Source organism: Necator americanus, chromosome II (assembly GCF_031761385.1).
Source record: "Necator americanus strain Aroian chromosome II, whole genome shotgun sequence".
Classification (NCBI taxonomy): Eukaryota; Metazoa; Nematoda; class Chromadorea; order Rhabditida; family Ancylostomatidae; genus Necator; species Necator americanus.
Genome location: NC_087372.1, coordinates 10,186,127 through 10,212,903, shown reverse-complemented (window position 1 = coordinate 10,212,903; position 26,777 = coordinate 10,186,127). Strand labels below are relative to the sequence as shown.

At 41.5% G+C, this 26,777-nt stretch overlaps 2 protein-coding genes across 3 annotated transcripts; both read left to right on the top strand.

The window, feature by feature from the left end:
- Positions 1-2,114: 2,114 nt before the first annotated feature.
- Positions 2,115-9,121, top strand: RB195_017371 (uncharacterized protein; the record flags this gene model as incomplete). Its single annotated transcript, XM_064184341.1, has 13 exons — positions 2,115-2,132; positions 3,200-3,251; positions 3,334-3,482; positions 4,387-4,478; positions 4,536-4,671; positions 4,738-4,823; positions 6,593-6,711; positions 7,459-7,540; positions 7,780-7,855; positions 7,914-8,060; positions 8,272-8,370; positions 8,436-8,524; positions 9,004-9,121. The coding sequence occupies 13 exons, from the start codon at positions 2,115-2,117 to the stop codon at positions 9,119-9,121; spliced, it is 1,263 nt and encodes a 420-aa protein (XP_064040222.1).
- A 3,659-nt stretch (positions 9,122-12,780) lies between these two features.
- Positions 12,781-26,763, top strand: RB195_017370 (uncharacterized protein; the record flags this gene model as incomplete). 2 transcript variants are annotated; one of them, XM_064184339.1, is made up of 14 exons in its annotated part: positions 12,781-12,798; positions 14,493-14,550; positions 14,630-14,781; positions 15,900-15,991; positions 16,050-16,188; positions 16,243-16,328; positions 16,384-16,502; positions 17,203-17,287; positions 17,565-17,640; positions 17,718-17,864; positions 18,507-18,596; positions 20,801-20,954; positions 24,217-24,351; positions 26,660-26,763. In XM_064184339.1, the coding sequence occupies 14 exons, from the start codon at positions 12,781-12,783 to the stop codon at positions 26,761-26,763; spliced, it is 1,455 nt and encodes a 484-aa protein (XP_064040220.1). The 2 variants fall into 2 exon arrangements, with proteins under 2 accessions (XP_064040220.1, XP_064040221.1); XM_064184340.1 differs by lacking the exons at positions 12,781-12,798; positions 14,493-14,550; positions 18,507-18,596; positions 26,660-26,763 and adding an exon at positions 26,160-26,266 and having other exon boundaries at positions 14,674-14,781.
- Positions 26,764-26,777: the final 14 nt, after the last annotated feature.

Sequence of the window (26,777 nt, the reverse complement as noted above, 5' to 3'; positions counted from 1 at the left end):
GAAAGATACCGCTGCGACAGATGGAAAGCACTTGAGAGATGTCTTCTGAAGTTTACCACACCACCTAGCCAGTCTTTGTAGTTCTGACTTGAGAGAAGCAAGATAAATATCGAGAGCGAATCATAGATAGACTAGTCACGTGTGAAGAATCGGATATAGATAGACTGAAGGTATGTTACAGTGGACCCCTGGAGAAACTGAGCACCTTGGAGGGAGGGCGCCAGCGGAAGTGTTCGCTTCAAGTATGGACCAACTGAGAGTTCACTTAGACACGGCTTACGAGTCATGTCAATGTCACTCCTAAAACTTCACGACATCTTGGATGACGATGGCGAGGGAACCAAACGACTGGAAAAGATGCTGGAGCACGAAGATAGGTCAGCGAAGATAAGGCATCTAAGTAACTGTCTAAGTAAGTACTTCTGGGCAGAAAAACATCATCAATTTCCACGATATATAACTAGTACTCTTTACCTAAAGCTCCTTGCCTAAACTCTGTACATAGATCCTGAATGAATAGGAGAAATTCCAAATCAACTATTACGAAGAATGATCTTACATCTACGAATTATCTCTGCAAAATGCGAAGTAAGCTAACATTTCAGGCCAGGTAACTGTGAGAGGCATCTACTAGTAATACGTTCAACGATGGAGTCAACGATGACTCTCCTAATGATGATGGGAAGGAACGGAGGAATGAACAACAACAAAAGGCGAAAAAGACGTTTGAGCAAGAACCGCTGGAAATAAAGAGGTGGTTTTTCCAGTCATTCCTAGAGTAGTCCAGACGCCTAATTCTCTAAAGAAATTAAGTTTCCAAAAATTTTAGAAAAAAAAAACAGGAGAAACGACTTGCAGAGATTGGGGAAGGATGTTTTCTTTAGCTCTTTACACAAGCAAAAGATGTATAAAAATAATAATGAAGTTCCTGAATGAATCACTATCAGCAAAGGACTTACCGTCTGGTGACGAAGACGAAACCGCAAATTCAAAGCTAGGATCGTTTGGTGATGGAGACATGCCATGCGACGAAGACGAACGGTTTAATGAAACTGTGTTTGTACCCTAAGTACCTTTTATTTTCTTTCATTTCATTTTTCATCTTATTTATATGGGTAACAATGCAAAACGCTAGAAAAAAAAACTAACCTCATGCTACTGTATTCGTAGATGGTCAAAAAAAATCTGAGTGTGATTTAACTCCAGAGTGGGACATAGGAAATATCGTAACGTCGATTGCTGTGCGTGATTGATGTCGTGAATGTTCTCATGATTCCGAAACAGGCACGAGGGAAGGCAGATGATGTTCCTCAGTCAATCTTTTGATGTTCATAGTTCCTCTCAACTTCTTGAAAACAGACTTATAGGCATCACCCCACGAATCTGAGGTGGTACGGATTTCAGGTGGAGTATTCGTATACGGGATGGGAGAATACGGAGAGGGAGGTGACTCCGTCCATTTCTTCCTAATTGCCGTGAAAAACGGCCAGGAAGGTAAGGCGCCGCACAAGGCTGGCGCGCTCCAGTCGAACTCCTTGTACAAAGTAGTGCGCCAAAACACCTGAAGCCGTATTTTCCGGGCCGTTTTTCACGGCAATTAGGAAGAAATGGACGGAATCACCCCCCTCTCCGTAGTCTCCCATCCCGTATACGAATACTCCACCTGAAATCTGCACTACCTCAGATTCGTGGGGTGATGCCTTTAAAGATGACTCATCACAGACAGGAATGTGCTGGCACATAATCGCTACAATTTCAGCAAGACGGAGAGTTAAATACTCAAAAATCTTGGTTAGCAGTAGATATGAATATATTTTCCGGATTTGAATGCTATGAATTGTTATAGATATTTTAATAATCTCTTACATTCACTCACAAACAAGCTTAAAAAAAACTGAGGTGAATAGAGCAGTATCACGAGTTTACCTACCAGTTTAATTTCATGAAATAAACACATCCATTTCATTGTCACACTGGTTTTTTAACGGGAAGAGTCTACACCTACGCGTTTGATAGAATCACGTAGATTCAGCTGGTACGTGCATCATTATAAAAGAGTAGCTGGTATAAAAGAGCTCTGAAGACCGTCCTTTCACCAAACTCGATTTCACTTCATGTGGGCTGCTACGTGGGTGAGTCCTTTCAATCTGCAATGGTCACAGGATAGGCTAGCGTACGGGTAAGACTTGCATTTGCATCTTGTTCAGAACCGCAACCAAGATTTTCCTATTCTGTGCTCTTGGCTTGCTGTTAGAGTTGTCTAGGAAGATAGATCAGTACCAACTACCATATCCGGCATACGTTACGATGGTTGCAAGCGTTCTACAGTTTTACTAATACATAAAACTAAATTTTGGTCAAAATTCTTTGAGAAGACAAGGAATACGCCGAAACTTCCCCCTACAATGTCTTCGATATACACTTTGCTTCTGATCTACGATTTTTAGTGAGTCACGGCATGTTGAGGTGGCACACCTTGGCCCTCTCAGGCGTTGAATGCTCACAAAATTAGCAAAAGTTTCATTCCAGAACAGTATTTCAGAACGTCTGTTTTCTTCGTTGACTTAGAAGGATATGATCTACGCAATTTATATTGATAAGAACAAATCCATTATAGGAGTCGCAGAAAGATTCTCTGTTTCCTTCTCAAGTATAGATATTGAAGAGTGAGGTTAATACCCTAGCGTCAGCATTCCTGATCCTTAGCATTGTGCTCCAATCCGATGCGCTGTTTAGATAGCTGAAAGGATATTCCTTCCAATGAACAATTTAGGAAAGATCTGCGTCCGTCACATTTCTTCCTGGCAGAGTACAGTCATTGTAGGTTAGACTTATGCCATAACAGAATAACTCGCATGTATTTGATATAAGACATGTACTGGACCTTTTCAACATAGCATTTCCACTTCCCATGGAATGAAATGAAAGCCCCTGATGCTGAAAATGCAGTTTAAAAATATTATTTTTCTGCTACATTCTTTTCAGAGATCGGAATAATTAATCCCTGCGAAAATGACAGAAACTGACTCCCGTGTAGACCATAACGTAAACGTTTGTCATATCACATTTGTTGTTACATTTCTATTCAAATAAGATTAATGTCACCTAAGTAAGAAGTCTTTAAAAGAAACACATAAATGTGGCTCGAAATGTTCCTCTTGCTGAAACTTCGTACTTTTTCTTATGATCCATGATTTAGTGTTGTATCGTCTTCCTTGCGATCGTCAACGATGCTGTCGAAGCAGCGGAGTGTAGGTTACCAGCTGTTCGAAATACCACATTTTTTTGTGCGTAATGTGAAGTGGTACCAACTTTATATATTCGTACATTCAGCCTTTGGATGTAGAAACTCGTTGATTTCGGATGAATGGAGGGAGATGGTTTTGAATTTCCATAACAATAAGCGCAGAACTGTGTCAGTTGGAGACCAAGTGTCCAAAAACAATCAAAAATTGCCTGCTGCCAAGAAAATGAATAAGCTGGTAAGGATGTCATGGATTTGTTGGGATTATAGATGCGAAACTGGAGCTCTATTAAATTCATGGCCCCTCATATTAGGCTTCTATATTGCTTCTCTTTTAAAAGTCAATTTATTGCAATTGGTTTGAATTTGTTCAAGTGAGGTTGAGGATTTTATTAGTTTATCAGTTTTTTATTAATTTCAACAACGTTTTTCAAAGTGTATCAATTTCCCCAAACACATCTCATAGTATAAGATTGCAGAAACACAGAATGGAGCGAGTTTCTGTCAATCGGTGCTTTTGAAGGGCTCTATTTATGGTTAAGAAAATCTACGTATAAATTGAGCTGCTTATTAATAATGGTAGTTTAGAAGCTTGGGGCTGGTGTAGTGTAGCGGTTAGAGGTTCCGCTTCCTGCACGATCGATCGGAGGTTCCAGACTTGTCTGGAACATTGGATAAAACACTGACCTGACACATTAGCTAATCACCGCAAGTCATTGTTAGGCCAGTTACACGTTCGTGAACCTCAAACGATTCTGAGTTGAAGTGAACGTAGGGGCGCATCCCAAGCGGATTGATTAACGCCAGGAACTTTAACTTTAATCTAGAATCTTAACTTTTCATGATCTGAGAATTTCGCTTGAAGCATTTAAAAGGTTTCTCAAAGTGTGGAGTCACTGTATGCGGCTCCGCGTGGGAATATTTAGGAACACAGTGGATAATGAAAGTTCTACTAATTTTGGCAAGGATCGAACGACAGATGATTCGTTCTACCTGTTTCCATAGGCACGTCGTGGGCGAAAATTTCAGAACAATCACGACCTATTCCTGTGCTATCAAATAGAGACATATCTGCAGATTGCTTTTTCTCGTTGCTCACCGAACCATCCAAGTAGTTATTGTCATTCTTCTACAAACTTCAGACATGGGACTGCAACTTGGAACGCGAAGCAACCGATGGTGCGGCCAAGTGCGCATCTTATACTAAGGCTGGTCATGGAATCAACGAAAAAGTGTAAGTTTAAGCGTGCGCATTTATCGTTCGTCAGTAAACAAAAAATTTGAATTTTAGCTTTGCTGCTGGTAATACCTGTAATATTGAAACAAAAACCCGGGAAGTGCTAAATGAATGGTGGGACGAAATAACAACAAGAGAATTGGTTGATCAGAAGTATCTCGATAACTCAGGTCTCGGTGATTTTGCAAACGTGAGTCGAAATTTTCCTTCCTCAGTCTCGCTGCCTTAATCGTAGGAGAAAAATTGCTGTTTCTAGATGGCCTACTGGGAAACGAACGCCTTTGCGTGCAGTACCGCAAAATGTTCCGATGGAATAAGACTTCTCTGCATATACAACAAACTGTTCGTTTTTTTTTTTTTGCCCTCTTTTCAGAGTCGAGCGTGATGATTGGACATTACCCTCTCGAATACGACCCTCTCCTTCCCCCGCCCCTTGTTTTTTTTTCTTCTTCTTCTTTTACTCCTCCTCCAACACTCATGCGACAGTTCTGGTTGTTGCCAATCCAATTTATTGGAAATTTAAGTAGCAAAAGAAGCTAATTTGCTGAAATTTTGTTGAAGTGTTGGTATTGAAATATTTTTATTTTTATTTTATTCTGTTTTTATCCTAAAATGTAGGGATTTTTTTCGAAATACTGATTAAAGGGCAGAGTACGAAGAAGAAAGAGAAAAGTGAGGTGCCATGGGATGAATTAGGAAAGAACGACGAAAGAAATCCTAAAAACTCAGCATTTTGTTGTAAAAGTGTGAAATGGACGATGCATGTTTGACACTCTCTTATTCGAATTTTTGCAAAAGAGTTAGAAAATTGAAACCAATTCTGAAAGATGAATAATCTAGTTCTACGTCATTTTCAACGCTTTAAAACTTAATTAAATGGAATTTAATGACCAAAAAAGCTCAAGTTCTGTCCAGATTGTTAGATCCGGAAGGTCGCGAGTAACTTCGTCATAAGAGGACCAAAAGAAAAAAATTTAAGTGGCTTTTTTCTAGAAAAGAACATTTGCTCTAAGAAACAGTCATACTGCTGTCTCCTCCCACCGCTTAATCGTTTTTGAAATTTGATGGGACAAAGATAGGAAAAATGACATCTTTCCATCAAGAATCTCGAAAAATCATTTTTCTCCCATCAAAAATTTGGAAAAACGGCCAGACCCTAGAAATAAAAAGAAAAGTGATCAAACGTCCGATTTCTGATAGAGAAAATCCTCTGCTACAAAGTTTTGCTACAAACGTTCTGATAGAGAAAATCCTCTGCTACAAAGCACTGGAGAATGATTGGTTTCGAATTAAGTTACTCTGAGTTATTGGACTTTATTCAAGATAACACACTTTTCGGCACATCGACGAAAATTGGGATTTCGGCAAGTTTTTCCACTCCAGAAAAATGTTACGGCGTTAAAAAAATGATTCATATGTTCGGATAGAGGAATTAGAGGAACCCCATTGTGCAGAATTTTTCCTTTCCGTCTGGATTTGTTAAAATTTAGATGGGGCAAATGCAAGAAAAGTCGGAAATTTTTGATTTTGTCCCATCATAATTCCAAAAAGAGTAGGAGGGTGCAAAAAGACAATCTTCTCTGAAAAGCTGCCCAAAAATTTTCTTTTGGTCTTCTTATGACGAAGTTATTCGCAATCTCCCACACCTAACAATGTGCACAGAATCTGAGCTCCTTTAGTCACTAATATCCAATCGAACCACTTTTAAACTGCCGTACATACAATTAGATTCTTCATTTTATAGAAATGGTTTTCAGCATTTTCAGTATTTTGCAAAAATTTGACTCAGTCGGATGTCGAGGTCTCATTCTTACATTGTCAACACGCTACACATTTTCAAAACAAAATGTTGGTGCTCCCATACTGTCTTACGCCTTGAACTAAATCAATATTTTTCAATTTATCCTATTCTTTACTTATTTATATTTGTTTATATCTACTTATTATTTATTTATTTTATATTTATATTTTATTATTCTTTACTCATTACTTCCCACCCCATATTCCCTTGCGAGCCCCTTCCCTTGCAGCCCCCTACCTTCACGACTCTCCCATCACACGCTTGACCCTGCCCTTTTTCAATTTTAAACAAGAATCGTTCCCGGTTGTAGTGGTAAGGAGAACGATAAGGTGCTGTATGAGAAGGAGGCCAACGCCAACGATGCGTGCAATGACTGTCCTGCGGACTCACCGTGCGTGGACAGACTTTGTCAGCCTAAATTCACCATAAGTATGTAGTTGTGTTAATTGTCAGTAACCAATAACCGACCTATTGTAGTCGAATGCGACACCATAACTGTGCATTCAAAGGAAACGTATCACGAAACTGACGTAGTGTGAACACCTAATCGAAAACATAGAGCTCGTGGTGAAAATTGAGAGTATGGGCATGGCCCGGCTCAAAAAACCTTACGAAAAACATTGAACTCGTAGTGAAAACCAAGATTGTGAGCGTTACGTTCTCAAGTTCGTCCTCAAAAACTGCTTTGTGTTCAGATTTCACTCTTTGAAAACGAAAGAGTTGTACGAAACGTTTTACCTCACGAATCTGAGGTGGTGCAGATTTCAGGCGGAGTATTTTTATAAGGGATAGTAGATTATGGAGAGGAGGGTGATCCCGTCCATTTCTTCCTAATTGCCGTAAAAACGGCCGGGAAGATGCGGCGCCGCATAAGGCTGGCGCGCTCCAGTCGAACTCCTTGGGGAAAATAGTGCGCCAGAAGGCCCCAAACCGTATCTTCCGGACCGTTTTTTTTACAGCAACTGGGAAGAAATGGATGGAATCACCCCCCTCTCCATAATCTACTATCCCTTATACGAGTACTCCACCTGAAATCCGTACCACCTCAGATTCGTGGAGTGATGCCTTTAAGAACTTTGATTAAACTGTGGAAATTTCCAGGAATTAGTTATTATTGTATGTTGGTTTTCATTCTAACAATAAGACAAAGGGCGTAACCTCACTCGAATATTTCAGCCGATGACAGTGGCCAATGCGCCGATGATGGAATGACGAATGACATGACGAACACGGCTCTCTACATGCACAACTACTACAGGTTAAATCGAACATTTCTGAGATATTACCTCAAAAGAATACCAAGAAAAATACAAATTTTTGTGTTACACCTGACGACCGCGGCGAGCGTTTTGTTTGAGCTGACGGCGCGGCAAATGAAATAGCCTGAATGCAGTTGAAACAGATAGAACGCACCTAGGAAAATAGAATCCACTGACCGCGTCGCGAAAACACGGTGTAACCTTATGAGCGTTAAGTATAATAGTCATTATTTTGCAGAGGGCTACTGGGCACAGGATGGGCAGAAGATAAAATTAGTACGTACGCCCCTCTTGCAAAGGCGATGCCTCAGTTGGTAAGAAGAAACATGCGCTCCATTAAAAGAGTCAAAGCAAACTTTATACGTATTTTAGAAATACCAATGTGACACTATTGCTAAAGAAGCGAAAGATAGAGCTCAGGCTTGTGAAGAAACTCCTGCTGCTCCAACTGCGCCACGCTCTCAGAATTACCTAGTAATTAAAGACCTAAGCATGGACAAAGAAGAAGCTCTTGAGAAGGTATTTCCTACGTATCATTATATCTTTTTTACGGGCTGAAGTGCAAACGTTATATCAATTAATTCACCCGGCAGTAGAAAAAAAAAACCACGCGAAGTCAAGAAGACTAAAGAAGGGTATCTGGATGAATTTGATGTCGAATTAAAAAGACTATTTTGTTTCATTTGGTGTTTGCGTTTGAATCGTCGAGAGAAGTTTTAGGAAATTTCAGGCAATTTCCACATGGTGGGAAGAACTTGCTGACATAGGCGTTGGTAGCGATACCACTTACACTGGGAAGATAGCGAAAACACTTACGTTTTATTCTAATGTAGGTTTAGTTAAATTCGTATAAGAGGGCTGCTTCTCATTGAAGTGCTCGAAGATGAATTTCAGATGGCTTATGATCAGACAACACAGATTGGATGCAGTGTTGAGAAATGCACGAAAAAAGGATTCATTCTGGTTGTTTGCCAGTATGATAAGTAAGTTATAGCATGCACGAAAGATGTCTATTCCAAACATAATCCATCAAAATTTAAGTCGTTACTTAAATTGCAAGGAAGATTCTCAAGACAAGCAAATTTTGAAGGATGGAAGGCTTCCTTCCTCGTTCAAAGTATTTCCTTTTCTCAACATTTTCCCAGATCAGCATCCACTGGTGTTGCTGGCAAAAGAAGAAATACAGTTGATCTCATTGCATCGAACAGAGTCGGCAGATAGATGGGAGATTTGCTCCGTAATTAGAAAAAAAACATACTTTCTGTGTTTTCCTTGTAAAGGATAAGTTCTTAGTGAGCTAAAAATTGGGGCACAGATGATTCCTTCAAAAGCAGCTACTGCTTCTACGCATGTTACCACTCTCGGTTCAATCGCTTGACCCTGTATGGCTCTAATACTTGTTTATAATATGTTTGTTAATAAGAATAGTAATAATTTGAAGAAAAAAACAAAACTATTACAGGAAAATTAGCGAAGGAGAAAAGATCTACGAGACCGCGAAGAGTGGCGAAAAAGCGTGTTCGGGCTGCAGTGGCAAGAAATGCGGAACTGTGGAAGGATTGTGCGCTGCTGCTCCATGAGCTCCAAATGATGACCCCCCCCCCTCAATTCTACTCCTATATGATTTGTTCTTTGATTCATTCAATGAATTAAAAAACAATAAAAAGAATTCGCAACTGATTCTTCTGCCCAGTGTGATTATCATGCTGAACTGCCGTTTTTAAAGACATCACTCCACGAATCTGAGGTGGTACGGATTTCAGATGGAGAATTCGTATACGGCATAGTAGATTATGGAGAAGGCGGTGATTCCGTCCATTTCTTCCTAATTGCCGTAAAAAAAGGCCCGACAGATACGGCTTCGGGCATTCTGGCACACTTTTTTCTACAAGGAGTTCGACTGGAGCGGGCCAGCCTTGTACGGCGCTATTTTTGTAATTAAAAAAGAACTTATCGTTTGAGAAGTATAAGCAATAGCAAAAGTATAAGCACTTTGGGACAATCCTCATTTCGTTGACATGGACAAGCTGTTAGGAGCCTGTCGCAAGAAAGGTCACTCATCCGTCTTCTTACATTCTCACATAGATAATGATTGTTGTTGTTGTTTGTTGTTGTTGATTGATTGTTTTGATTTCCATTACCAAATTACTTCTTGTACTCCTTTTGAATCGTCTCAAACGCTTCTAGGTAAAAACTACAGCAAAAACGACCACAAAGGTTGTGATGGTGCAACCAATATGGCTTACAAAGTTATCCGCCCGCTTGTTGTGCGGCTGAAAAAGAAGTAGAAATGCTGTGAGTAGAAAGGGGACTTACCGGGGCCCGTAGCGGGCGCTTCAATTCAACTTACACGACAATTTACGCAATCGCCTTCGTTCATACGAATCCGAATTCATCCAGCAGAGTCAAAAGTGCGAAGGTCACTTTAGTTAGTCCAATAGATCAAATCGATCAGCTCATCTGCAATCTTTTTTTGCATTTTTTTTTTTCGCAAGAGTGTGTCTGGACGTTAGAGAGCAAAATTAAAGTCTTCAGAGTCACTTGTGTTGCACCTCTCTTATTCTTCCTCAAAATTGTGTAATATTGTGTGAGCATCGATTAATAGATTGAGTCCTATGCGAACGAATTGTAACGAAACTTTTTCTGAAGCACGTGAGCCTGTAATGGGAATCTGAAATCGAAAAGACGAATCACAATCCGCGATTGCACGAAATCGATGGTCGCAGCAAAGTGTCTTCGAATTTCCTGAGTGGCTTTCTGGACTTAACGAAGTTGATGGTAGGGACTATTGCAAATTTTTGTTTTCACTTACAGCTTGATTTTATGCTAAAATATCATTTCGATAGGATCAATAGCGGTCCTTTTTAATTCTGTTTTGATGTCAACCCTTCAGCATTGAAGTCTTACCCAGTCCATTCACAGACACTGTAAGTACTCCATGCGTTACACTGCTACACGACATTACCAACATTGAAGTACCATTTCATTACTTCATATTTCTCCACACTACGTTTTTCGTTCATTCAATCCTTTTGCTATACTTCGGAGTTAATTTACAAATTTATTTTCTTCCAGTAGTAATTTGCTGGTCAGTTGAGGTTGAAATTTTGAAATCAGAACGGAAACTAGACGCTTAACGCGAGGGCGCAACATTTTGTAAGCAGAGATGAGACTACTGCATGAATTCATCGTTGCCGATGTTTGAACTGGAAAGCTCATGAATGTGGCAGAATACAGTACATCAAGGATCGCTTTTGTCACTACGCTTCACAGTGGCGTGGACGTATTTCTAGGCATCAAACTGCGGGGCACAGCGGAGGTAGGGTCTATCAAGCTGAGAAAGAGTTCAATATCTATCAGAGATTAACACCTAGAATATTCCGGCTCTTTCGAATCAGAAACCTAGTTAAGAATAAACCAGGTGCTGCTAAGATTCACTATTTTCTTGGGAAAATGTCGCAGGGTAGCTTCCTAATCCATAAAGGTTGCCGACGACATGTGGCGAAACATAACTTTGTCATAGTAGGACTGCTTAATATAGGAAAAAGCCTACTTGCCGCTTCAGGATACACACTGCCTCAGTTCCTGGACTCGGACAAACTGTGCCGGTGAGAGGCGATCAGATGTCGGTTTTTCAGAATGTCTTCGATTCTATCCCAAGACAACACGTGCACGACTCATCATGAAGACTGCCTCTGAGCTTCCTCTTACAACAAGAGAGCAGTATCTTCAGACGCTGAATGTTTTCGAAGCTGCAGAGCGCATCAAACTCGCGGAAAAAGGTTGCATCGTGAAACAAAAATGATGCTGGTTTCGTTGTGCATGCCATCCAAGCTCCAAGATGTGAGCTCTTTAAAGGCATCACCCCACGAATCTGAGGTGATGAAGATTTCAGGTGGAGTATTCCTATAATGGTTAGTAGATTATGGAGAGGAAGGTGATTCCGTCCATTTCTTCCTAACTGCCGTAAAAAAAACGGCTCGGAAGATGCGGCGCCGCACAAGGCTGGCGCGCTCCAGTCGAACTCCTTGTGGAAAATAGTGCGCCAGAACCCCCGAAGCCGTACCTTCCGGGTCGTTTTTTTAAGGCAATTAGGAAGAAATGGACGGTATCACCCCCTCTCCATAATCTACTATCCTGTATATACGAATACTCCACCTGAAATCCGTACCACTTCAGATTCGTGGAGTGATGCCTTTAAGCGCTTTGCACTCAGTGAGCGTATAGGAGGGAAATTGTCGTGAGTCCCGGTGGGGACCTTTTCAAAAAAGGGCGAAATAAGCATCGTTTGAAAAGCAAAAACATTTTTAGACCTCTGACAGGCAAATTCAGGAAGTGCTCATGCTTTAAATTAGTTCTTATAAGTGAAGGGAAGCGAAGTGAGCACCAGGAGAAATCTGAAGTCCGGGTTTAGCTGAACGTTCAGACTAGTATGTGTACAAGCGAGCAAAAAGCGGTAGAAAAGAGCGACTTTTGGCTCATACCATTTCATCTATTTTTTTTGTAATAATGACTTTTATTTTCTAGAAATTTTGAACGTAATTTAATTATTCTTGAAATCAGACTGTGATAACAAAGACAACCACTTGCTCGACTGCCGAGCTTCCCGAAGATCGCATCTATTGAGTCGTCACAGAATTTGCGTCGTTGATCGGTGTTCGCCACTCGGATTGTGGCAAGAGGCACGACCAAGGAAAGACTGCTCGACGTTGATGTGTGCGTGTGCGGAAATACGCAAGATTCTTTTTACTTGCTTTTTCGCTATATCATATCACACATATCATATGTTTCATCTTTTCCAGGACAAAAGTCTGTATACATATCTGGATAGGAAGAGATATGCTAACACATCACGGTTACAGCATTGATAAATTAACCGATCATAGAACATCCCTGGCTGCGCTGTCAGATTGCCGAAAAAAACAATTATGGATTTGAATATTACGAAATATGGTACAGGTTTTTGATCACGTCCTAGCTGGTGTCGCAAAAAAAAAGAAAAAACTAACTGTGCGGAAGTGTATTGCGACTTCTATGAATAGAAAGATTTAATTTTACCAAATACATGTCCATCCTAGTATTATTCGGAAAGTTTTTAACATTTGTTATCCGAACTTGCGTTTTTCGCTGAGTCGTGCAAATTTGGACGGGGCACGTACAACACTAGCCGTAATATAAAAGAGTAATTAGTATAAAAGACCCACGAAAACATTACATTCACTAAGTTTGCATTCACTTCATGTGGGCTGTTATACTGGTGAGTTTTTCTAGACTATATTTGTCACAGGAGAAGTGATTATCGCGGTAGTAAGAGCGCCTGAGCAGTCTATGGTTTGGAATTACGGTAGGTATGTTTTTAATCGGGGTGAGTGTGGCATAGCGGTTAGAGGTTGCGCTTCCTGCGCGTGTGCGGGCTGTACCGCTAAAAAGTGTGGAGTTCTGGAAGGATTATGCGCTCCATGACCCGACTATGAAAAGCAAGATTGTCAACTCTGCTTCTTCAAATCCTATTCATTTGTGGAAAAAGGAAAAATAAAAAAATTAGCAACTACTTTCTGGTATGCTCTTTGTAGTCAATTATCATTTCCACCAAATGGTGAAAATAGACAACTTTTTTTCGTATTTATGCTTCATCGTGGCGGGTGTAGTATTGCTGTTAGAGGTTCCCTTCCTGCGCTATCGATCAGAGGTTCGAATCCGCCCTAGTGCTCACCAAGCCTTTCATCCCTCCGGGGGTCGATAAATTGGTACCAGACTTGTCTGGGAGGATAAAAGCACTGAGTTGACACATTGGCTAGCCAGCGCAAGTCACTGTATAGGCCAGACACGTTCGTAAACCTCAAACGATTCTGAATTGAAGTGAACGTGGGGGCGCATCCCAAGCGAGTTGATTAACGCCAGAAACTTTATCCTTTTATCCTTTATGTTTTTATTCACTCTGGCTCGAAAAATTCAAAGTTGTCTAGTAAGAAAAGGACGACATGATGCACAACCGATGACAACAACAAAGTTTCTAAGCTTTGTCAACATGTAAACACAAAGGGTTGGTCATCGGTCTGTGAGACTCTGACGACGATGACCACGCATGAGCGTCGTTGTAAGCAATGTCTGCGAAAATGGCCTAAATATTTCTGATGTACGATTTTCCATGAACCACGTTTTGTTTCGGTGAGATATCTTCCTTAGGTTTGATCACGTACGATATAAGTAAGGATTTTGGTTCAGGACAACGTTTCAGCGCGATTATTTCTGGAAAGTCTGGAAATATATAATGTATACAAATAAACGTATTATGCGCTCTCCTACGAAAGTTCTATGTCTCTTGCTAGAATAAGGTAATTATATAAGAAATAAAATACGAGCAGTACTCTATGATGAGTAGAAGTGCTGCTACCGCTACGGCTAACGAACATAAATAAGACAAAATTCTATTTTCACTCTTCAAAAATCTTTCAAAAACAATATTAAGTTCTATCAAATTCTCAAATTCTGCGTAACTGAGAAATGTTACTCAAACCACACACACGATAAAAAATCAGTTAACCGATAACCGAGCTTACACAATCCTGCCCTCAGTTTTTCAATCAGTTGTCACAGTTCGAGGTAGTACATACAACTACCGTTTTACGTGAGAGCAGCATTTGCGCTTGAATTTAGGATTATCACGTGAATACTGCAGGTTTTCAATGTAGGTCCTTAAGCAGCTACAATCAGCGATTTGTGAAAAACATTCATCCGCTACAGTTCTTTTAGAAGTAGGTAATTATTGTCTGCGGGAACGGTAGGTTACCGGATGAGAGAGATCATAAATATTTCTTCCTTGCTCTGGCGGAATTCAAAATATTACTTGACTTTGTTAAAATGGTCCGCTTAAAAATGCGTTGTATTGTGACTAAGACGTTCATCGCTTACTTCAAACTTCCAGCTTTCACTAATTGTCGCAATCTTTAGTGTTCCGTTATCTTCCTCTCGCTGTTCAGCGGCGCTGAACCTGCGGATGTACCGAAATGTGAGTTTTCCGTTGTTTGATTAACGGAAGTCTTGTTTTTTTACAAAGTAGTACAGACTTTCAATAATCGGAAATTTAGCTTTTGGATGTAGAAACTCCTTGATTTCGGATGAATGGAGGGCGATGGTCTTGACGTTCCATAACGAAAAGCGCAGAACTGTTGCACGTGGAGATCAAAAAAACAAAGCTGGAGAGGCAGACTTGCCTGCTGCTAAGAAAATGAATGAGCTGGTACGCGATTATAGATTTCATGTGATTTTGAATAAGTCGATAATTAATTAACTTAATGGTAATTAGTGTGAAGCAAGTTACCATTAAGTGAATTTGTTAACGAATTGTTGGAGCAAGGGCAAAATAATACACTTTATTGAAGTTCACTATTAGGCTTAATTGCCGACTTTCAAAAAGGTGTCGCCAGCTTTTTGAGAGTCCAAAACGTCAGGACAGTTGCGATTTATCCTCTCAAATCTTTCAACGAGTTTAAATTAATTAAATCAATTTACTGCAGTTATTGTTCCTGTAATGTTGGGGATTCCGTAAGCTAAAAATCCCAAAACAATTATCAAATTTGTTGCTGCTCATCGTTTTTTGGGAACGCACACGCGTAACATAGAAGGTTTCGTCTCAGCCCGTGTACGTACAACTCAACTTATTCATGTAAAAAAAAGTGTAAATTAGCAATAACATAATATTAGACCATTTCGAACAAAAAATACGTCATCCCATTTTAAATCTACGCGCGAAATATAATTCAAAGCAAATTAACAAGTGAATTAATTCTAGAGAAGTATCCCCTCTCCCTACTTCAGGTGAAGTATCCGTATACGAGGTTATAGATTATGGAGACCGGGGTGGTTCCGCTCATCTCTTCCTTAATTATTGCAATTACTGGTGCCCCTGAATTCTGTTTTGTACGGTGCCGTCTATTGCAGCGCCACCCCTGCACGCGTAGCGTCCGTAACTGCCTATCGGGGCAGTCCGAAATGATTTTCGACGAATCGCAAAGCGGAGGCGGCGCAAGGGGTGGAGCGTTGCAATGGCATGGCGTCGTACAATACAGCATTCTTGAAGCGGTTGTTTGCAATGACGTAAGGAGAGATGAGCGGAACTACCCCCGTCTCCATAATGTACGACTCCGTATACGGATTACTCCACCTGAAATCCGCACCACCTCAGATTCGTGGAGTAATGCCTTTAAGCTTTTCCCTACAGTATTCTGAAGACTTGGGACATATGAGTCCACATGGAGATGTGACATAAATTAGAAAGCCGATGTGCAGCTGTTTTCAGCCTGCCTAGTGAGCTACACTTATTGCTATGACTCCTTTCCCTTCATTGGAAAATTCCAGACATGGGATTGTAACATGGAACGCGTTGCTACCGATGAAGCTGCGAAATGCGTGGACTACGCTAACAATCAACTTGGAGTCAATCAAAACACGTCAGTTTAGACCGTCCCATATTTTGCCCGCTATCAAGGAAGAGCATCAAATTTCTAGCTTTGCTGCTAGTAGTACTTGCAATATTACCGAAAAAACACAAGAAGTGCTTAACCAATGGTGGGACGAGTTGACGACAAATGGATTAGGAGCCGATCAGAAGTATCTTGACGCCTCCAAGCTCGATAATTTTGCAAATGTGAGCGGAAATACTTATCAGCTTTTTGCCTAGGGGAAAAAATGATGTTTTCAGATGGTCTACGAGGAGACGAATGCCTTCGCGTGTAGTTTCGCGAAATGCTCTAGCGACATAAGACTGGTTTGCATCTACAACAAACTGTTCGTCATTTATCCACTTGCTTGTTTCGAATAAAACCTACTTTTTTCATTGTAGTGGTAAAGAGAACGATAAGGTGCTGTACGAAGCGGCTGCCGGTGCCGACACAGCGTGTGACGACTGTGCTGCGGGCTCAGAGTGCGTGGCCAGGCTCTGCCAACCTCCGTTCACCCTAGGTAAGTACTTCCGTTGACCTCCTGTTAACTCGCCAGTTTTGAGAAGTAAGCATCTTAAGTAGGCTTCTTTGTTAAGGGCATCACCCTACGAATCTGGGGTGGTGCGGGTTTCAGGTGCGTTATGCCTATACAGGGTCGTAGATTATGGAGAGGAAGGTGATTCCGTCCATTTCTCCTTAATTTCCGTTAAAAAAAACGGCCCGGAAGATGCGGCTTCGAACGTCCCACGGCGCTATTTTCTTTAACGAATTCGATTGGTGCGCGCCGCATCTTCCGGGCCATTTTTTACGGCAATTAGGAAGAAGTAGACGGAATTACCTTCTCCTACATAATCTACGACCCCGTATAAGAACTCTTCACCTGAAATCCGTACCACCCCAGATTCGTGGGGTGATGCCTTTAATCTTTATAAATTTACCAGAATTTAAAGCTGGTCCACCAACTGTTACGGCAACTCCTCGCTTAGATGCGAAAATCCACAAAATAGCAAGTACCTGAGAGTGGACAATGAGTTTGTAGGGGAGATTTGATGCAAAAATAGGTTTTGCTTTTGAAAAGCAAAATAATTGTGTTAAAGATTTTGAATAACTCATTTATTCCATGAGAATCCACAAAAATCACTTACTGCTCCATATTCCTTAACTAATTTTCACCCTTGCAAGAAGGTACAAAGCGTCCAAGCATTACTCTGAAATTCCAGCTGCTGAGGATCCACAGGTGTGTGCGACTGATTCAATGACGAACGATATGTCAAACATGGCTGTGTATATGCACAACTACTACAGGTTAGCCATTTATTTTTTTTTAAAAAAAACCAGCCCATGGTAAAAGCGGAGCGGACGGGCGCTGTTATTGTTGTGTTGCGTTTGGTGACCGCAGCGCACGTACGACTTGTGCCAAAGGTGCGTTCTCGTGTGGAGTGCACCTGAGAGTGACAGAATGTACTCAGGAAAACAGAATTACAGTGAACGCGTAGTGACCATTTGGTGCAACATTAGTATTTGTGAGAACCATTTTTTTTTCTATTACCGGTATTTGTGACAACCATTTTTTTACTCACAGAGCGCTTTTGGGCAGTGGATGGGCAGAAGATAAAATTAGTACGTATGCTCCTCTGGCAAAAGCGATGCCGGCATTGGTAAGAGAAAGACCGCAAGGAAATCGTTCATCAAATTAACGAGAAAAATGATTAAGACAATTTCGAGCTCGTTTCAGAGTTACGATTGTGCAGATCTTGGTACAGAAGCGGCAGCTAGAGCTGCTGCTTGCAAGGAAACTCCTGATGCTCCAACTGCAACACGTTCGCAGAATCACTTAGCGATCCAAAACGTCAACATCGACCCGGAGGACGCTCTAAAGGAGGTATTTTCTACGTAATTGCTGCTGTTCCCTTAGTAATGAAATTACAATGATGATCTATCCATGTGTTCGCGTATATTTTGAAGAAACATATACACAAAGATGAAGGAACTGATCGAGAATAACGAAAGGGAGGATAAGAGAAGAATGTTCGATTTGTGTTATCTCACAAACTTGTGTTATTTTGTGTTATCGCCAAAGCTCGGGTAGGATGAAGTTCCAGTTGATTGCGAACTTGGAAATCTGTTCTTTGAGTTTGTTTTTCCTCTTTTTTTTAAAAGAAACTAACAAAAACATCTTTCAAAAGAGGCGATTTTTCGATGACTGCTACGTATGAAATTGGAGAAGTTTTTGAAAGAAGGATTTTTTTGAAGAGCGACAAAAAGAATGATGAAGTACACAAATTCTCAAGTCGACTAAATAAATTCCTTGTCTACACAAAGAAAAAAAAAAACAAAAACCTTGCTACAAAAAATTCAGGCAATTTCTACTTGGTGGAAAGAACTTGCAGACGCAGGGCTTGGCCAAGATACAGAGTACACAGACGCAAAGAAAACTACGCTAGGACATTTTGCGAATGCGAGTTAAACTAATACGAGTAATTTGTTGTTCTCCTCGAAAATGTTTCCGGATATATAATTTCAGATGGCTTTTGATCAGACGACAAAGGTCGGTTGCAGTGTTGCGAAATGTCAAAAACCAGGGATTCACTTTGGCTGTCTGCCAGTACGACAAGTATGTTGTAGCATACAAAAAGATGCCAGGCCCAATTCTAATCCATCAGGACCAAATTTTTACACGGAGCATGTTTCCCAGCAGACATATGGCAAACGATGTCTTTTCTTTTGCAGTTCCCGCTCCAAAGTGGTCTCTTTCTGAAGTCATGCCGTCTCATAAGTTTGCAGTGAACTGAAAATTAAACATAGATGATTGCAAAATCAGCTCCTTATACTGGGCGTCCAGCCAATTTCTGTTCTTTTACCATCGTTAAGTTCTGTGCAAATCTAGACGTCCTAACTGACGGAACTGTTGCAGGTAGATTAGCGTGGGAACAAAGATTTACGAAGCCGACAAGAGTGACGCTAAGGCGTGTTCGGGGTGCACTGGAAGCAAATGCGGAGATCTACAAGGATTGTGTGCATGAAGATGAGGACCAAGATTGTCAATTCTTGTCCTGCATGCCTTATTCATTTGTTAGTGAAGAAATGAATGAATGAAAGGAATTCGCATACATTTCTCATTGTGCTTATCTAAAAATTAACAAATCGTTGCTAAATTAACAAGCGGTCATTAACAAGCTTTGATGATGGAGAATCGAAGTCCTATTCATGTTTCATCGCTGTGCCGATAATTGACAATAATCAAATATGCATGTAAGAGATCATGCAAGCAAAAATGGATTAGAAGACAACTGCCCTCCACGGCATGACGCTCTTGTTGGCGCGGGTGAGGAGTAGCAAGAAAACTGACCTAAGCCGCTAGTGAAAGCCTCAAATCAATTCACTGAACAAATTGCTTCTCGCATCGTCCAAGTTCAAGTAAAGTTGATGTTGGCTCATACATTCACATAAGACTCCGAAGTCGTCTACTTACCTTACGTAACGTTTGGGTCCCTTCAGCGAATCAGCTCGATCAGCGGAATGTGAAATCATTGGGTTTTTCGGGAAAAAGGCATGTGGACGCCTACAGGCCAAAAAGAGTTCCTCCAGTCATTTAGTTTCTTCTCGTCTTATGCTTCCTCAAAGCTTTGTAATATTTTGCCGCTGCTAACTTTTATACTTGACAATAAGTCGAGTCCCAAGCGGATGAGTTGCAGTGAAATCTTCCATCTGTAGTGCGTGAGTCTCAAAACGACTGACGAACCGCACTCACTTATTGCGCTGATGGTAGCAAAGTGTCTTCAATTTTCACTTCATTTCACATTCATTTTCTCACTTCATCATTTCACATCTTGATCTCACTTCAAAATTTCATATCGAGATGCGTTGAAGAAATTCTGGACTTCTTTCGATTCTTTTCTTGGATTTCAACTCTTCACAACAAGAAAAATTTGCCTCTGCATCTGGTATGTAGTTACATATCCACAAATGGAAAAGATCAAATACATGCCCCAATAAATCAGTTCGTAAATCGCTAACAGATTAGGTTTGCAATCTCTCGGCACAATACAATAGAGAACAGTCTTTGTCCTATGAATTTTTCTGATTTCTTCTTTAATACGTTTCAGCTGCGGTCAGTTTTGAACCTGACGAATTCGTGTCTTTTTCGTCTTCTGTCGAACAATTAGCGATCCTAGTGTAGTTGTATATCCACAAATGAAAAAAATCAAATATATGTCGCAATAAATCAGTTCTGCTTTATGAGAGATGTAACTGTTCAAAGATCATTTTGTTCTGTTCGTGTTTCTCCTCAATTCAGAGCTCATCACACTACCAGAACAGTGAAATGCCGATCGCTGTCAAGTGACCTTCAGCATAGAAACTTCACATCTACTGTGGCGATGCTGATGAGAAGAAAGTATGAGGCTGCGAGGTAGCTGCGAAGAACGATCAGTATTTTCAGGTGGAGGAGTTTCGGTTAACGTCGTCAAGGAGCAGGTTTGTACGATTGCGGGATCGCAGTGTACTCAAACTCTAAATCATTTGTGCTCTCGCACCTAATGTGTCGCCTTGGTCCACAATCAAAGACGTCTTGAGCAACCTGAGATTTGATCGCCTCTCACCGGTCGTCATACCATCTGAGAAGTCAGGACCTAGTGTGCAGGGTACTGAGGCAGTGAATGTGTTGAGTGGCAAAAAGACTTCTCCCCAAACTAAGCAGAGCTGCCACGGCGAGCTTAGCTTTCACCACAGGTCGTCGCCCAACCTATGTGGATCAGGGAATCACCTTGCGACATTTTTCCGAGACGGTGGTGAATCTTAGCAGTGGTTTACTCTTAGCTAGGCTTCCGATTCCAAGAAGTCGGAATGTCAAATTTGTCGAACTCCTTCTCAGCTTGGGAGATCCTGCCGGAGGACGAAGCTCCGCTGAGCATCGCAGTTCGACGTCCTGAGTTACCTCCACGCCACTATGAGGCGGTAAACCGTTGTGGAGGTACATGATTTCTCTAGAAATCTATCTAGATAATTTCGTACAGCTCTTATCGAGTTGATTGCCTAGACCGACGCGAGCGAAAACAACTTTTTCACACTGAACTGGACACACAGCATGGCATTCCTGACTTTGCAATTTAACTTCTTCTTCTTTATGATTTTTTCTTTAGTGAGTGAAGGAACAATAAAAATAATTTGAAATGTGATAACCGTGCTAAATTACTGCTTCTAACAAATGTATTGAACATGATTATATGGGTCCCTACTTAAGTCTCTTCATTCTTTGAGAAGTGGAAGCATTTGAAGAAAGAATGAATGACAGTCATGTTTCTATTGGCCGTTCTATCTTAGCTGCCATGACCGGTTCATTTTCACTCATTTTAACTATAGATATTATTAGTAATGGTTCACATTAATTCACTTGGATCCCACAAAAGACATGGAACATTGGCGGTCTTATTGAAATGGGCTGAACCGACTGACAGAAGATTTGTTTCGCAGTTAAAGGCATCACCTCACGAATCTGAGGTGGTACGGATTCCAGGTGGAGTATTCGTATACGGGATCGTAGATTATGTAGAGGGAGTGATTCCGTCCAGTTCTTCCTAATTGCCGTAAAAAACAGCCTGGAAGATACGCCTTCGGGCGTTCTGGCGCACTGTTTTCTACAAGGAGGTCATCTTGAGCGCACCAGCCCTGTGCGGCGCCGCATTTTCCGGGCCGTTTTTTTACGGCAATTAGGAAGAAATGGACGGAATCACCCCCTCTGCATAATCTACTATTCCGTATACGAATACTCCACCTGGAATCCGTACCGCCTCAGATTCGTGGGGTGATGCCTTTAAAAAAGAGCTTATTGTTTGAGAATTATGAGCAATAGATCGTGATAAATAAACTTTGAGATAATTCTTATTTCTTTGACATGGACCAGATGTTAGGAGACAGTTTTGAGAGAGATCTCTTACACTTTCACAAAAATAACTTCTTTGCCTTGATCCCGTCCCCAAATTTACTTCTTTTCCCTAGAAACTTTTCCTTGAATCATCCCAAGCGGTGTAAGATCCAAAACTACATGCATCAAAAAAAATCGCGAAGTGTATGATGATGCAACCAGTGCCTTAGGAAGCAAAGTTATCCGCGCGGCTGAGGAATGTAGGGAAAGCCTACATAGGTCCGTAGCGAACACCTCAATTCACTCTGAGGACAGTAGAGTAAATACTGAGAAGATTCCTATTTAGTAGAGTGCGAAGCGAGTGGTGTAACCTTTGTCACCTCAGAATCTAGCTATTCCGCAATCATCAGGGCAGATCTTAGGCAAAAAACAGCAGAAGCCAAAAAAGGCAAGCAAAAAACAAAATAGGTTCAATTTATTCCAATGTCAATTGTTTTCCTTCTCTCTTATCTCTCTTGGAGACGGTGTAATATTGTGTTAGCTTCGATCAATAAATGGAGTCGAATGCTGACGAATTGCAACTGAACCTTTTTTTCCGAAGCGCGTGAAAAGCCGGACTGATGAACTGTACCTCGCAGTCGAATGGAAACGGAGGTAAAAGTTCTTTGCGTTTGCGTAGTTCGACTGCCGACTTTTTGCACTTAACCAACGGACTACTATGGCTCCTATTTCTGTTTCGTCGTTTGGCAATATGACTTCGCGCTGAAATAAGTATAGTATAGTCATGTATAGAAGAGCGATCCTGAACTTTTCTTCTGATCTCAACTTTTCAGAGTTGAAAAATTTTGCCCAACGCATTCATCCCCTGCACAGAGAGGCCCCTGACTCTCAACGTTATTGCACAACATTTTGCAGAGATGAGAACACTGAATGGATTCATCGTTGCTGGCGTTTGAATTGGAAAGCTCATGAATGTGGCAAAATACGGTACATTTTTTGCACCCCAATGTCAGTGGTTATTCGTTCGTTAAAGTTACAACAACAACAATGTCGAGTGCAGTGCAATTTTCGCTAACAAATAGTACAAGCACTTCGCAAAAGTAAAAACTCTTTCATCGATTATTTCAAAAGATCGCTTTTGTCACTTCCCTTCATAGTGGCGTGGACGTAATTCTGAGCGTCAAACTGCGAGGCACAGCGAAGGTAGGTCCTCTGGCAGGGTCTATCAAGCTGAGAAAGAGTTCAACATCTATCAGAGATTAACTACCTAGAACATTCCGGCTCTTCCGAATCAGAAACCTAGTTAAGAGTAAACCAGGTGCTGTTAAGATTCACTACCTTCTTGGGAAAATGTCGCAGGGTAGCTTTCTGATCCATAAAGGTTGCCGACAACATGTGGCGAAACCTAACTTTGTCATAGTAAGGCCACTTAATATAGGAAAAAGTCTACTTGCCGCTCAGGATACATACTGCCTCAGTTCCTGGAGTCGGGCGAAATGTGCCATTAAAAGGCGATCAGATGTAGGCTTCCCAGGACAAGTGCACGGCTCACCATAAAGATTGTTTTCGTCCTTCTCACAACGCGAGAGCAGAACCTACAGACAGTAAACTTCAATACGCAGCTTCAATAAGTAAGTTTCAATACGCATCAAACTCCACGCGATTTCTCTCCGTGAGGCCAAGAACAGAAGGAGAGCGTGCGATAGATAAATGACGGAACACTCACCATTTGGGGAGAAAGGTTCGTGAAATGAAGCTGGCGTTGGTATCGTTGAACACGTCGTCAATCTCGATTCCCATAAGATCATCTCACTTTGTCTGGTCATATTTTGCCTACGCCCTCTGCGCCAAAAATTCATAGGCATCATCAACTGCTACTCACCAACATCAGCAGCTGGAAGATCAAAATTGGAGTTGTTTGATGATGAGCTGGAGGAAGTGATCTACAACGAGAAGTCCTACAAATTTGTTGTCGGAGACTCCAACGCAAAACTAGGAAACAGAAAGGGAATACTGGATCGAAATTACTGGATTATGTGGCTGGACTGAAAGCGACATGCGTCAAGCTATTGCCCACCACTCGCCTCTTTCAAAGGAATCCTCTTTTCATAGATAAAAATCATTGCCAGTGGGCATGGGAATCGGTAAAGAAAATGGGAATAACGCGAGATGGTGCAGAAATCGATCGCATACTCACCAGGCGTAGGTGGTCTCTACTTGGCTTCTCGATAGTACCATCCTTCTGTAGTGGTTTTGATCATCGCCTCCTTCGTACGGAAAAGATGAGTCAGCTACAAGATAGAAAAGGACATCTGTTGCCAGCAACGAAGGAGAAAAGAAGTCGTATACGACGATTACATCCTTCTACCAGGGCAGTTAGCTCGAGGAGGATCCGAACGTGGACTACGACCTGCTCTTCAAAGGATTCCTAGCCGAATGTGTCTCAAACCACAAACATGGATCGAATTTTGGAAACCACCAAGGAATTGTCGGGAAGATTTTGAAGGTTAGTCGCAAACATTAGCGGCAGAGAAAGTTTGCAAGAGGACCTTTTAAAATACAGACAGAATAAAATTCTGTAGGCAGCACAAAGAAAGACAAGTCCAAAGAACTATCGCGAATACAATGTTCCGCCAACATACTCGCTGAGCAAAGATGGTATTAGCACCTCGTCGAGAGATGGAAATCATCACGAAGAGACGAAGAGATCATCACGAAACTTATTCGTTTGTCAACTCTTGTGTCAAACTCGATGATTACTGAAGTTCCACCACGGGATCTCCTTTCTCTATCTTCATCTTTTCAATTCTTACAATATCACGAACGTAACACTACTTAATTAGCTCAATAGCTGCTTTTCGTATCTTATAGCAATGTATAGCTGTCGATAATTCATAACTTGAGTTAATGCAATCTGGCGGCCGAATTTGTAGTCCTTAGGTTCGCAGTAGCAAAAAATGATTCATTGGACAAAGATGTTTACAGGGCACTCTTTGTACTTCTTTGTGTTAGCTTCTACAAGACATCATAACAGTCTACTCCGCCCTTAATGTACCATATAAATAGCCGTAGAAAGTTCATTGTGCCATTTTTCTTGCTTTCATGTTGTTTGTAATTTTGCTAGCTCTTCTTGCCTTTATTATTGTTAATCATTTGCTCGCTTTGTTTGCCTTAGTTACTGCTAATGTTATGCGGTTTAATTACCCAAGTTTGAGGTGGTGCTGAATAAAGTTGCTAAGTAATATCCCGCGTGGCACATAATACGAGACCGTCAACTACCGGAGCCCAAAACAAGTCTTCCAACAATATATACAACACGGGTAGGAAGCTACTCACTACCCACAGACTCGGTGAGAGATGCCTCTCGAAGTTTAACGCAGCAGTTTAAAGGCATCATCCCACGAATCTGAGGTGGTGCAGATTTCAGGAGGAGTATTCGTATACAGGATGGGAGACTTCGGAGAGGGTGGTGATTCCGTCCATTTCTTCTTAATTGCCGTAAAAAACGGCCCGGAAGATACGGCTTCATTCGTTTTGGCGCACCATTCTGTACAAGAGGTTCGATTGGAGCGCGCCTGTCTTGTGCGGCGCCGCAACTTCCGTGCCGTTTTTACGGCAATTAGCAGGAAATGGACGGAATCACCCCCCTCTCCGTAGTCTCCCATCCCGTATACGAATACTCCATCTGAAATCTGCACCACTTCAGATTCGTGGGGTGATGCCTTTAACGCAGCCAGTCTTCGCAGCTCCGACTTAAAGGCATCATCCCACGAATCCGAGTTGGTACCGATTTCAGGAGGAGTATTCGTACACGGGATAGTAGATTACGGAGAGAAGGGTGATTCCGTCCACCTCTTCCTAATTGCCGTAGAAAACGGCTCGGAAGATACGGCTTCTAGCGTTCCAGCGCACTATTTTCCACAAGGAGTTCGACTGAAACGCGCCAGCCTTGTGCACGCGCACATCTTCTTTTCAATTAGGAAGAAATGGACTGAATCACACCCCTCTCCATAATCTACTATCCCGTGTACAAATACTCCACCTGAAATCCGCACCACCTCAGATTCGTGGGGTGATGCCTTTAAGAGGAATGTCTCGTCTTCGCTACCCAGCGAAATATATATATATATATATCGAGAGCGAATCATAGATTGACCAGTCACGTTATGAGAAGAATCCGCGATAGATGGACTAAAAGAACGTTAGAGTGGATCTTACGAGATGCTGAACATTTTGGAAGCCGCCAACAAGATGAAGTGAGGTGTTCGCTTCAGGGATGGACCATCTGAGAGTTCACCTGAATACGGTTCACAGACCTTGTCAACGTCACTGAAGACATCTTAGATGACGATGGCAAGAAGGATGAGAGAACCAAACAACAGGAAAAGATGCTGGAGCTCGCACGAAGATATGACACCTGAGTAATTATCTAAGCAAGTACTTCTGTGCAGCAAAAAAAGCACTGTCAATTCTCAAGATATATAGCTTTTCTAGTCACTGTCGGCAACGGACTCACCATCTGATGTTCGCAGACAAAGTTGAAAATTCAAAGCTGGACTCCTTTGGTGATGGAGGTCTGCCATGTGCGATGAAGACGAACAGTTTAATGAAGCTGTGTGTGCCCAAATTCTTGTATTTTCTCAAATGTGGGTAGCAATGCAAAACGCTGGGAAAAAAAAACTGAGCTCATGCTACCACATACATAGGTGCTGATAAACAATCATAATGTAATCTAACTCCAGAATGGGACATAGGGATCATCCTCACGTCGATTGCTGTGTTCCCCTAGGATCCGTAAGATCGTATATCTTAAGGAATCCATGCCACTGGTCGCGGTGATCGTGAATGTTCTCACGATTCCGAAACAGACATGGGCAGGCCACGTGATGGATATGGCGTTCTTCACTCAATCCTTTGATGTTCATAGTTCTT